Source organism: Annulohypoxylon truncatum, assembly GCF_022578515.1.
Source record: "Annulohypoxylon truncatum strain CBS 140777 unplaced genomic scaffold F4807scaffold_12, whole genome shotgun sequence".
Classification (NCBI taxonomy): Eukaryota; Fungi; Ascomycota; class Sordariomycetes; order Xylariales; family Hypoxylaceae; genus Annulohypoxylon; species Annulohypoxylon truncatum.
In genome coordinates, this window is record NW_025953798.1 from 27,346 (window position 1) to 41,067 (window position 13,722).

Sequence of the window (13,722 nt, forward strand, 5' to 3'; positions counted from 1 at the left end):
GGCTTGCGTGACGTCTAGATCCATGGATGTCAACTCAAAATTTATCTATAGCATCGCCATCTACTTTTTGGGTGGTACCTACGGAATACATGTATGCTAAGCGAACTTGTGTAAGAAGGAAGCTCCAACGGGCTCATCTAGCCCCTTTACCGTGGACGAGATTCCGCAAGCGCGGCCAGCTGCCACTTCGAAAACCACATGTCAAATACTCCATGTCTGGTTGATATTTTTATTTAAAAATAAACCTAGATAGTTGTTCATACTTAAGGAAACGCACCAACACCGAACATATGCAAGTGAATCTCCATAACGCCGTAATCCCATCTCGAAAACGACTTCAGTCAACGAACGCGAGGGTATTCTCATAATCCAGCAGCCCCAGCACACCGTATTATCTCCCATTATTCATGATACCAATTCCCTTTTTCAAGGGTTAGGTATTCACACACACATCCCACAAACACACACACTCGCCCATTATTCCCTCCCAATAACAGCATCCATATTCCCCATAAGCGCATGAACCCTTACCGTCGACCCAGGCCCGCCAGGCCCCTTCTGCGCCTCCACCTTCGACCCAGGCCACCCGCCAACCGACCTAACAACCCTAACATCCTTGCCCCTAACCTTAAGCTGGCCCGCCGTAGTCTCCGCATACAAATCGCCCTCCCACGCCTGCGGGTACCTGAGCCCGATATTCCCACTCGTCGATTTATGCAGCGCCTGCAAGCAATCCAGCGGCCTTCCCGCGTTTACCACAGCCGTGCCGTTCGAGTCGAACCAGAGTGGCTCGAGAACGCGGACCGCGGTCGTCCCACTCGTCGTCGCGGTCTCGAGCTGCGCGGGCTGGATAGCGGACACGCGATCCGCGCGCATGACGGGCAAGAGGTCCAAAGCGACGTCGCTAGCCGTACTCTTGATCTCGACGCCGGCGCCGAACGCGAACGCGCCGCGGATCCCGCCCGATGTGGATTTCACGTCGACTAGGTAGTCTCGAAGCGGTATGCCACCTCCCCCACCCGCCGTCCCCGCCGCCATGTGGACGGGCTCGGTGGCCCTAACGGCGCCCGAGATCGAGCTTAGCGATAGCACGCCCGGTTTCGGATCCGACGCGAGCTCGGCTTGCGGGGTGATCGAGACCCCGATGTCGCCGGACGTCGTGTGCAGACCGAGCATATCGTACAGGGGCCAGTTGCCGTCGATGCGGCCGGACGTCGTAGTTACTTCGATCACGCGCGAGTCGAATACGTATGTGTCTCTCACAGGCACGTATGTGAAGTCCGGCGCCATCTGCGCGAAGTGCGCAGAATTGTTGTTGTACGAGAGAGGCCTATCTGCGCCGGAGCTAATACTCCCGATCACGGAGTCGAGCCGGGAGTAGTCCACGACGCGCAGCGCGAGGTCGTCGAGCAGCAGGATGTCGAGGTGCACGGCGCTCAGGCTCAGCACGCCTAGCGCCGCGTCCCGGGGCACCCAGAGCGTCGCGCGGATCTCGACGCACGGCCAGTTGCGCGGGTCGGGCACGTCGTATTTCTTCGGCACGCTGACCTTCAGCGCTTGCGCTTCCGCGTCGGCGTACACGTCGAGCAGGATGTCTTTGTCGTTCGTCGCGATCTCCAGCACGAGACGCGGGCTGCCGCCGCCGCTGTCTAGGCGGCGCACGTTGATCTGCCCGGCGACGCGCACTTGGCTTGTCCCGGAGTGCGCGTGCTGGTCTTCTATGAATGTGACGTTGCGGTTACTTCCGAAGTCGAGGGCCAGGACTTGGTCCTCGAAGCGGTACTGCGCGTTTTCGCAGTACGTCGGCGCGAAAGGGGCTGCGACTCCAGGCATATCCGTTCCGGGCTCCGTTACGGGTTCCTTGGCCGAATCTGGTGGGTTCTGCTTGATGGGCTGCGCTCCAATAGTTTTTCTCTGGATGGGCATGTCAGCGATAAAATCCCGACCGTGGCTTATATAAAAAAAGAAAGGTGTAGCTAAGGTGAGCTTCTTACATGATCGTCTTCTACTTTAAATATTCTTAGGGAGCCGGCTAGAAACCCGATGGAAACGACCAGTACAATCAGAGCTAGAGTACAGACCCGGCAGTTGAGCCACGTAGGCAGTCGCCTTCGGGCTGTTTTCATCCAATGTGACGAATATCCAGCTTCGACGTCTTGGGGTTGGCCCATACTCTCGGGACCTCTCCCGAGTAGCCTTTCATTCTCGACAACATCCGATACACCCATGGCAGAGGTGATTGTATTATAATTCCTTGATTGCGTTTGCTGATTAATAGGTGCAACCGGAGATGGCTCAGGCGAGTACGCCGGCGGAGCGTCTGAATATATAGAAGGAGTCCTGCTTCTTGTTGTGTATGATCGGGTATGTATGTGGGACGCTAACAATGGCGAGTACGTATGCGCAGACGTGGGATTGTGTTGTCTTTGGCTCGATGTGACCGGAGTACCAGCGCGCTGCTCTGATAGACTGATGAACTCTTCGTTGTTGCCTAGTCCAATAGGAGGGTGAAAGCAGTATTCTCTAGTCCTCTGAGTGTTCGATCGGATTCTTTCCTCCTTCGGCCTCTGAGCTGGAGCTGGAGCTGGAGCTGGAGCTGGAGCTTTCGATTCAGAACCTGACTCTGACGTTTGCTGTAGTGTGGGGTCGGGGACGATTATGTTTGGCACGTTTGGTATTTCACGGGACGAGGAGGACGAGGAGGCGAAATAGCCATCCAAGGGCGATAGCTGATCGGCATAATTCTCGCCATCTGATTCCGAACCGTCGTCCCTCGAGTACATGTTGTCGGAGTGAGGGTGAGGCATGGTTTCAATTAGTTGAAACACTCTTGGCAGGACAAGTGAAACTATCGCCAAGCCCGTTTTTGGTACAACTCGAAACGATCGCGTGTGTCTTACCGCAACGACGCCAAGTAATGATCAATTGATTTATTAATAGCTTAGGTACGTTAAGATATTGAGCTACGATAGATACAGCGTGACTCTATCTCGAGAGAAGTGATGTGAGGGGGTGCCACGGACCGTGGTGGTTTTGATCGGGGTAGGGCTATTCACTATCAATATCGCATCATCCGTTTATTTGTCTGCCTAAATCGAACTCCGATAGATACTATCAGTGCGGCTCTTGCCCGAATGTAGTCAAGGAGGTTGCGTAAGCCCTATCTATGGTTTCTGCATATTGCTCGTACATTATTCCTCAATTGAGCCGCAGGGCAATGCGGTGTGATGGTCAATAAGAAGGCTACGTCGGTGGCTAACTTGCTTGAAGCTGCGGAAAAGGGAAGCTGGATAATCTAGCTGCTGAAGCTTCATTGGCTCGACGAGCTTGAGCTGACTTGCTTTCCCGCATACCTAGGCGAGCTTAGCTAGGTGTATTACTCCATTCGGCAATATGCCGACTACTATATGAGCTTCCCCGGCTTTCCATTCCATGTGGCACAGCGAAGTCCTACGTCTTTCCCCCGCTTTTCGAGATATTGCGGCGTCTTGGTGGTACGTCAGATGTTGATTTCCAAGCGATATCCGGATTACATATTCGCATAGTCATGGGTAGGTATGATTGGGCAAAGGGAACCCAGCCCTATCTCCGGACCTAGGCAGAAGCTATACAGACCCACGCCCACGAGGTTTGGACACTTCCCGAGGTATATGGATCTCGTAAGAAACACACCTAAGTAGATACGGTTTCGATATGACGACAGTCCGGCCAGTCTCCCGGCGAATTGAATCGGGAGCGATAGCGTCGATGTTTCCGGTAGCCTCACCCCGGACTTTACCAGCCCTAAGACGTCTAGCGCGAGGATGGAAGCAAGCGGCTCTGCGACTAGATAGCCGACCGTCTTTGCTGATAGCGGCCGGGTCTTGCGCCGTCGCTTGGCCTATGATCTAACCCGGTGCCGGAATTAGATGCTGACAACACTCCGGATGACCCAACTCCGCGGTATCATGACGGTGTAAGCTTAGGATAATTATTAAGCCTCTATATGGCGAGTCATTAAGAGCTTTCATGGCTGCTCGGTAAGCGGAGGCCGGCGGCATCCTTGCCTCGGCATGTAGATTACCAATACCTAGGGGAAATTATTCAACATAAGCTATAAACACTACTTTAGAGTGACGCTTGTCATGCCACGGAGTTCTGTTTAGGCGCCACCGCACCCGCACCCGCAAACGAGGCCCGGGGTATAGCTTCTCGTTACCCAGGTATGCATGGAGTCATGTACTTGAGGGAAGTCTGCGATACTTCTGGATTGTATCAGCACATCCACGATGTATCTACCGTAAAGTACCTACATAGGTACCTATGCAGGGACCTTGAGTCTCCGCGGCGTGTCTAACGTAAGAATGATATCCCTAGCTTTTTTGTCAAAAACACGTTGTTTCGCGTCAGTATGACAGCTGTCAAGCATCAAAAGTTTATTGATATTCTGTAATGAAGCACTGTACCTCTTGTTCTAGTAAGCCCCTTTCCCTGAAGGCCATGTGTCGTGGCCTGAGGGAAGATCTAATGTGATGTATTGATGTGATGTACCACAACATGATATTCGCAGCTCGCTTACATCCACTTCAATGCTAGTTTGCGATATTCCTTGCATCTGAGGCCCGTGGATAGTGCGGGTTGGTGCGGGAATCGTTATGATGGAGGCGGTTAGGTTACCAGCATCATGGATAATAGGGGCTGTTTAGCAAGTCACATCCATGTAACCAGCTTTCTTCCTGGCACAGCACAACACAAAGAGACTTGGAGAGATGGATAAGATCATCATACTATTACTGTCACTTACATTTGGAATTGCAACAGATGGAATTCTCATTTGGTGTTTTCGACGCCACAAATATCGTATACAATTTGCCGTGCTGCATTGTTGCCCCCCCCCTATAGTAAAATTTATTCCGTCAGTAGGCAACTTATAGCGACGAAAGACTCAATGAAGGTCAATGAATCAAGCTTCTCGCATGCGAAGTATCCTGCCATATATGTGCTTAGTGTAAGCATACATGAGAGATATGTTGTATACCAAGTTGTGCAAGAGTCAATCTCGATTCAAGCCGTTATAATGCCGGATGCTAATTTCCCCAGGGTGTCATCTGGAGTTTTACCACCCACGACTATGTCGATACGAATAGGCGCGTCTTAGGGAGGTATCCGTGCGGACATTGTGGACAAAATCACACCTTCCGTCAGAAGTTAGCACCTCGAGGGCGTCTTGCTTGGTCCTGCTAACACATAGTCTTTCAGGGCGAGTAAGAACCGTTATCTAGAAGCATATACTACCTAGAGCTATCTGATCACGCTATGCCTCTATTTACCGGAGAAGCTCAGGTTCCCTGTTATCATGATTGATGGATATTCTAGACCTCGTCTGGCCTTGTTGAGGGGTCTTAGCATGAGCCAAGCATCGATGTTTATTCGTCGGTAACAACACCTGTTTCTCGTTTGTGACTCGAATTCCTGGATTTAAATTAGGCTCAAACGGAAGTATGATTATTTCCGTCCAGCACACGTGTTTGATGTCAGTATTTGTGGAAAAGGGGTAGTCTAAGTATTCCAGACATTATTCAGCTACATACTCGCCTAAGCCAAGGGATGGCCTCGGGGAAGAGTGACAAGCTAGCGACGAGGCTTAGTGTACGAGCTCGGACTACCCAGGTAGTTTCAATAGGTGATAACTTTTATTGGGATTTGCCTTCGGGATTTTGCCCGCGGCTACGGCGTGGGGTATGGTCGAAGAAGCCGATATACGCGCCCCCATCGGCAAATGCCATACACCAAATTTCCTATCCCTTGGTAGATAAAAAACAAACATATCGTGCCACAGATGTCACTCTCATTGGACTGCCCTGAAGCCTTCGTGATTTAGATATCACAACGAGCGCCTGAAAATCTTGGCCTTTATGCGGTTACTTGCCGACGTGTTTCCACATGCGAGATTATTTCGAAGGGGGGGGCGCGGTATCGTCCGCATACTAGTGTTCTCACGGCCTGTGAATATATCAATATGATGCCCGAAGAGCGGGCTAGAGGCCTAGGCCCCGTACGATAGCTCACGTACCCATTATCGTGGTCACCCTAGAGTAGACGCCGGGATATACCCAACCACTCGTAACGTACGCCGTAGCGGTAAAAGGCATTCGTGGCTTACTATCAGCATAGGGCGTAACTCAATGTTTCCTTTGTAAATCTCATGGAACTTTTGACCCCATATTCCATGCCATGGCTCCGAGATCAATTTCTAACCGCCTCCTTATTCTCAACAATTCACAAGAACAGTCTACAAATCGTGAACAGGTAACGCATGGACGACTGCGAAGCAACCTTATGCGCTGCGGGATAGTTAATCATATATTGATTGTAGAGTAAGGCTCTCTACCGAAGCTTCTTCATGTTTTCTTTGCTTTGATGCCCGGAAATTCCCTGAGAAGCGATGTAACTAGAAGTAACACAACGAAGGCTACTAGCTTTCCCTGGCTCCCAGAGGCATTATTATACGATGTACATGAACTAAGAGTGATGTACCGTACTCTTTTGTGTCCTGTCGCTGTACTTCTTCATTGACCCTTCACAACCGACTTGCTAAAGTAGTGGCAAATCGAGTAAGCAATCTTCAAGAGTGTATAAGGGAGCTAGTAGTAACGCCAACGTCCAACTCCACTACTGTAAATAGCAAAGTTGGATCTGAGATGCATTTGTAATGCTCTAATAAATTCAGTCTCCAGACCGGTAATCGATGTATGTAGTGAGATGCTCGTCAAGTGACTCCTAGCGGTTGCTATAAGGGGATACGCCCCTGTACTAGTGACGTTGCCAGACCTGTGGCTGATCTCATCAGCGACGTTAGGAGGCTCAACGTCTACCCATGTAGGTAATTTCCAAGGCCGTAGCTCACTCGCTATAGACGAGGCATTAGCAATTTCATACCATAGTAAGCATCTAAACTACTATACCTATATCGGCGCCGAGCTGTCGGTGAGACAATGCCTGTTAGTTCGTGGGCTCTCACATTGGTAACCAGATCGCAATGAATTGTATTAAAAAAAAGCTCTACAAGATAGTAGGTACTCATCGGTCTTGGATCTTATACTTTCGTTAAGTAGTCTTCGCTTCTCCGATAAGACAAGCGGCTGTATTTGCCAAGCATTGTATATAAACAAGTTGTCATACGCGAGAAGTATCCTTCGGGTATTATAGTATTGCCATACCTTCTTCAGGGGACAGACCCCAATTGAACGGATTGATTTACAATGATCACCAAACATACAGAACCTTGAATGGAATAACCCCTATAGGACAGTACTGATCTTATTAGATGGTCCCGGCCTAATACATGTTGAATATACATCACTTTATGAGCTCATGTGGGTTCTCACACCTTGGCTATTTGGAGAGAAACAAAACAGAAGTATCAAATTTAACTACTCGTAGGCATAGTTTACATTATGCGAAGATGTCAATTGCCTCTTTAGGCTACAGGAGTCGACAATAGATCGGACGAAATCTTGGATCGATCTTGTAGTTGGGTCTCGGCGATTTGTTGGCAGTATTTATTTGCATGTTGGTGGATATGGTATTGGAAAAAGGAAGCCCATCGTCTTATTCAGGTCCCAGGCTAGCCGAACATCCGGATTTTCCTGGCTTAGGGTCGGGTTTTCTTTTTTGACTTGCCTTTCTAGTACATTAGAATCACCACCTACCAGGAAACTAGTGGAGATTGAGGCTCTGGTAAGGCCTTTTTCAACGACATCGAACCATGTATGTAGGTAGTTATAACAAACATCAACAGACATATGCGCCAATCGGAATCGGTAGCTATAGTCTGGGACCAGGTCACATTGATGAGCGCATTAATGAGAGCCAAGCTGCGAGTAGGTAAGCCTAGAAGACGAGAGTGTTGTTCTCTCTTGCCTCTTTAGGCAGCTATCAAAGGTCCTCTCCATCCACGCCAGCGCTACGCCAGCATATACGAGTAGTTTGTTTAGTTGAGAGGGCGGAGCCGTTTACCGTGAGGCTCTGCCAAGGACGGTGTAAAGATTTCTGTCTTTGGTAAATCTTGCCGTTAGCAAGAAAGGGTTTGGAATTGTAATATATTCTTATCTCCAGGTACCTTGGCGAAACTGCACGATGTAATAACTTGTAATTCTTCAGGAGGGGTTCGGCATTAGGGGTCGAGAAGCCACGCAAAATTCCGCTAATAGTAAATAGGATCAGATATTGATTTACGTCCAATAGGGTCGCTGCCACTTTCTGCATATTTCTTTTCATGTGACATAACCGCTGTGAGGGGTTAGGACTGGTTGACCTGTCATATTTCTCGGGAGAGGGCGGACGCCTAAAGAGAAGAAGCGCTCGAAGATGCTAGAAGCAAAATTGAACGGTTAAAATGCCCGAATTTCATCATACTTTTAGGTATGTGCCTTGACTCGTGGAACTCGGAACGACCCATAAAGAATTAGTCGCATAATGAGCATTTTACCCGCTGATGTCCTCAATGTCGTGTCACATAGAGAAGGTGATATGACATCTAGGATATACGCCTGGGATCTTCAGAGCTGTCTTCCTTAGGCGAATGAGTGTAGGTCGTGTAACGTTGAGCCTTCTGTGGGCTACCGCATATTGCATGTCTTGGTACTGCTTCGGTAGGTAGAGCCAAGGTATGAGTCTTTGCGAACCTGTGAATAGATTAAGTTGGCCGCCTTTTGCATACGAGAATAGAAGGTTCTCTTCGTCACGTGGTAAATTACTTGCATTATATACGTAGAGTTGTTGACCGGTGTCGATGCATACGGTATAACCGGCACTCGATATGGGACGTTACTAGTAAGGCTGGAATTGTACCTACGTAGTTGGTAGTTGGTAATTGGTAGTTGGTAGTTGGGAGGAGTCAAAGGTCTGACCCGCAAACTGACCCGGCGTTAGATAATAATCCACCCTTGGACATTCTATCGGGACTTGCCTGGATACATGGCAGCATGGTAATACCTGGCGTGAAAATTCTGATCCTGTTCCGTAGTGTTGGGAGACGGTGTAGGGTACTCGGTTTAAACAGTGGCTCTGGGCTCCGGACTGCGAATTAAGATGCGAGGCTTTCAGATTCGTAGATTCTCGACGTCTTGGCATCGTCTTCACCGGAGATTTCCAAAAGCAAACGTGGCCGACAACGCCGTAGGCCGTGTCATGGCACCGTTTCTATCGTCAATAGTACTGAACCAGTTGGCGTAGTTGAGAGGAGCTGAGGAAGGCAAAAGCGCGGATGATGTTGTCTGATAGGCTGGTTCGTTTCCTCAGCTTTGTTTCGTAGTTTCTCTCAGCTGGCAGCCGAAAAATTTCACCGCATAGCAAATGTTCTGATTGCCTTCCTAATACCGCTAGAGCGGTTTACTAGTAGGAGTTGGTAAGCGCGCCAAATCCTTGAACCAACTAAGATGTTAATTGGGACAGCAACGACTTACCTGATTAGTTGAAACCTCGGCCTGGTTGGCTGGTTGGGTCGGAAAGATTTTCGAAGTCTAGAAGAGGGCCAATTAACTACGATAGCGCGATGCATACTCTAAAGGAATCTAGATGAAGGCGGCAAGATTGTCGGTGACCTTTTTCGTACCTAGGTAGTTGGTCGTAAAACCCACATTGACACCTGTGCCTTGGATCGTGACGATGCCATATCCTGGTAAGAAAAAAAACCGACAATATCGTCGCATCGTCACATCGTGACTGGAGAAGAAATTGGGAAAAAAAAAACAACCCATGAGTTTTTTTTTTTCTTCGCAAACGGAAACACCCATTGGATTTTGTCGGGACCGGCTTGGCCGTCCGGGTTCTTAGCGCAAACTAATACAAAAATTCCGGTCATCTAGCCGGATACAGAAATGTTCCAGAAAGCTAGAAAACTTCTAGAAGAGAAGTTTATTACGCGATAGCAGACGGATTTCATCGCATCCGTTGGGCGGGGCCCTGATCGGCACTACGTAATGCTTATCCATGGACCATACGATTGTTGCATTGAGAGAATGTACTTGTACCGAATCGATTGACTGCGGAGTATCCCTACCCTCATTTTCTTTGTCCCCTATACTTACCCTATTGCCTTACGCCGTAGTGGTACATTTTATCTACCTACGTAGGTGCTAGGTTCTAGGTGATAGGCGCATCCGTGGCTAACCCTTCCTTGGTTCTTTCAATGCGATTGCGAGTTCCTAGCTCTTATTACCTAGTACCTAGGTAGGTATGACTACAATATGTATTGTGATGTGTGATGGATTATTCAATCTTCTTCTCTTCTTCTTTTCACATTCCTTTCTTGGGGGAGTAAGCAGCCAGACAATCGGAGAACTCGGTGGTTATAATCCTAGCTCGGAGCTATTGGTCTAACTCGTAACCGTCCCCTAGCCTAAACCGAATAACCATTTCGAGACTTGCACTCAATGCGAAGACTTTCTGCTTTTCTTTTGCGGTGATCTGGGTGATCTATTGAAGTGGGATCCATGGTGGGGTCCCAATTTGCGCTCATCGCACGACGAACCACCTAGACGAACCACCTAACGCTAGACAAACCCCTTGAACGCGGTTGTGGTCGGCATTGTCGCATTGTCGCAGAGTCGCAAGTTATTGCGTTTCCGCGTGTTAACCTGTTCTGGGTGTCGCAGTTGTTATTTTTCAACAAGAATCTTCTTTTTCTAAGGGAGAAGAAATTGCGGTGAAGAGAGAGAGAGAGAGTTACTAAGTATTTTGGATACTAGTTTTTTATATACTTACTCAGATGAGTAAGTAGTGTCGTGTTGAATTCAGCCCCCAGCCTGGCTGAGCGGTGGAGTGTCTTTGTGTCTTCACCTAGCCTCAGCGTGAAGCTAGTACTGTAAATCCAAATGCGAATGGCGTGCTGGACGAGTATGTGACTCCTGATGCAACACCATCAATTAGTCGCGATGCCGCTCCGGTAAGGCTGTCCCTATCATTGCTAGAGTCATCAAGTTTCGGTGTTGTCCCCGGATACAGCAATGATGACAACCACCCTCCTTGAAGAACCTCTAATGGCAAGCCTCTAGCCTTGCTGGAAATGGCAGCGTAAGCAGCTGATCTTACACCTTAGTCCTTTTAAGATTTTCGTCCTTACCTCTATCGGCGGGGTCGGCGATGTTTCGAGAACGGTCTCGGTTCAGACATGTGCCATGCCTGTGTCCTGCATGGCCGATCTCGACTCTGCCCATACCATCCTATTATCAAGCTTTTCCCGAGCAACATGGCCATGTAAGGTCGTGGAGATGGGTGTGAGACGACGGTTTTGGGCTACGCTTATGTTCAATGATGCAAACTGGCGTCTTCAGGTTCCGGTGCCCGTAAAGTGTTTCGAATTGGTTGGCGGACGAGGGCGAGACACTGATTACCACCTTGTGTTGCTCACCAACTGCCGGCACCTTCTCTTCCAACTGGCAGAAGGGATCTACATGCCATCATTATCAACCATCGACCATTCGCTACTTACGCGGCTTGCGCGTTTATTAGTGATGCAATATTGATATCGAAAGTCGAAAGAGATAGGCAGATAGCCATCCGCCAACTATCCACCAAGGATAATTAGTCGATCAGCTAACTAGGGCATTGGTCTGCTTGGATTCTTCCTATCAAGCCATGATGATAGCATCTTTAAACGCTTCTCCCCGAGTCTCGCAACATAATATAAATAGCGTCTGCCGAGAAAAGCTTGGCCCCAACGGTCGCGTGCGTCCAATAATGATTCGGGGGAGCGATGATACTGCAATCTTCTAGGATAATATCGACCGAGCCAGTCAAATTGCGCGACAATCACGAGATGCTGCAGCGCATACACCTTACTGGAGGGGCAAAAAGACATTACTTGATATGGATGAATAAGAGAGTGACAGTCATTCTGCATCATACATAACATGCTACATATGGTCTTCTCGAAACGTTCGACAGCATCAAGTGCTACCATACTACAGTTCCCTCTGCCGTGATAGTCGAGAGATGATCCAGAGCATGGTTTTGTGGTTTTGTGCGACAGACGAATCTGCATGACATACAGAATAATCTGCGGTAAGATGGTACACAATGTGATACTTGATACTCTAGAAGGCTTAGGACAAAGCTTCTAGGACTATCTGGGTATAAGTCGATTAAGTACCCCTTAGATAGGTTTAGGGGGGCGGGGTTTTTTGAATGATGAGTTTTACAAAGCGATCATTAATCGGGATGATGCCATCGTCATCGTCAATTCTTCTCTTGATCACGGTCTTCCTTCGAAAAAAAAAAGAGGCTCTAAGTCTAAGGCAAGAGTGCATTAGGTACATATTAATTCTTACCTTCATTTTTATCGAACTAGAGTCGCCCGATATGCTGTACGCAGCCTTGATTCTCACTTCATTACCTAAGTGGCGAATTCGAACTCGTTATTCTCGTATGCGCATTGCCTTGGTCAATCTTCAAATTGTTTCTAGAAGGAGTTTGTTCCATGTACCTTGTAAGCGTTCATTCGCCTGATAGGTACATCCCTATTTTCTAGTGGTACCACCGCGGGCTGATAACCCCACCATTCACAAGGAGCTCAAGTGCCTGATTGGCTTCGTGCGATATCAGGTGCTTCTAGCATTCTTCCATCATCCCTTGCCGCTTTATCTTAGGACGGCTATTGTGGACAGGGGTGCGACGGACTATTCCGCAAAGGAGCGAGTTTCCTCGGATGCGATTGAAAAGTTCCTTGTGATTGGACATGGGGGGTGGTTCTCCTTCTTCTAGCGCCCTTCTAGCGTCGCGCCACTCTCCAATACGTAGTACGGTACGTAGTCTCCTATGCTACTTTTCCCGCCTGGCTGAAGCCGACCGGGGCGAAAGTGAGCGAACTGGGCGAACAACTAACGCTCTCGTTGGTGAATGATGACGGCTGTAGAGATAATCAGGCAGACAGATAGGTAGGCTTCGAAACCTAACCAGAGGTGTAGTGTTACGACAAAGCGGCACCGGAACTAGCAGGACAATCACCTAGGTATACGTTCCCATATAACACATCCCATAGCCTTACTATTGGTCTCGTCGTCGTCTGCTTGCGCGGAGGATACGATAGTTGGCTTAGGTACATGTACGTAAGAGGGCGTGGACGAAGATGTTCATGGAGAAACTGGCAACTTTCGCCCAGCCCGGATGCTTCAACGTTCCCCCTCTCATACCCCGGTCTTTGTATGTGTGATGTATGTAGGCATGTATGTAGGAGAGTAATAGATTGTCGTCGGGAAATGGTCGACAGCGTCGTTGTTGATAAGATGTATCATTTGCCTTCGGGATATAAATCAGAATCCGTGAATATCAGATACAATTCTATTCAAGTCACAAGGTCAATGTTCGAATTGCTTAGTTCATTGTAAATGGGAGATTCAATGATAGACTAAAAAAATACAATATACTTGTATCTTCTTAGTCAAAAATTCCACCATAATCGACTAGGTTAACGGGGTCCCACCTTACAACCCCGGTCCACTCGCCCGACTAGTACATGAAGTTCCTGGGTACCTTGGGTACCTTGATCACCCCCGAGAGGTGGGTACCAGTACTTGTCTCCCTTTTTCCCTTTAATCTTCCTTCCCTCTCCCACCTGCCTTCTGTTTCGAGTCTCTAGTTGTTCCATTTAGTCTCGTCTATTCCGTAACCTTCACCAACCGTTGAATTGTTAACAACTTCTTACCCGAAAGCCTTCGTTCAACCATACCAACTAACTTCATT

At 48.5% G+C, this 13,722-nt stretch overlaps 1 protein-coding gene across 1 annotated transcript; it reads right to left on the minus strand.

Moving 5' to 3' along the window:
- Window positions 1-213: 213 nt before the first annotated feature.
- Window positions 214-3,289, minus strand: F4807DRAFT_421733 (uncharacterized protein). Its single transcript, XM_047997608.1, has 2 exons — window positions 1,995-3,289; window positions 214-1,914 (listed from the first exon to the last, which is right to left on the minus strand). Exons 1-2 carry the CDS (start codon window positions 2,805-2,807, stop codon window positions 478-480), a joined length of 2,250 nt encoding a protein of 749 aa, XP_047855039.1. The 5' UTR covers window positions 2,808-3,289; the 3' UTR covers window positions 214-477.
- Between the last annotated feature and the right edge of the window lie 10,433 nt (window positions 3,290-13,722).

Bases quoted from the DNA above. Each gene is read 5' to 3' on its own strand.
- F4807DRAFT_421733 (XM_047997608.1), bottom strand. From the start codon at position 2,807: ATGCCTCACCCTCACTCCGACAACATGTACTCGAGGGACGACGGTTCG. The intron at 1,915-1,994 runs GTAAGAAGCTCA...ATGCCCATCCAG, and splicing joins TTAAAGTAGAAGACGATCAT to AGAAAAACTATTGGAGCGCA.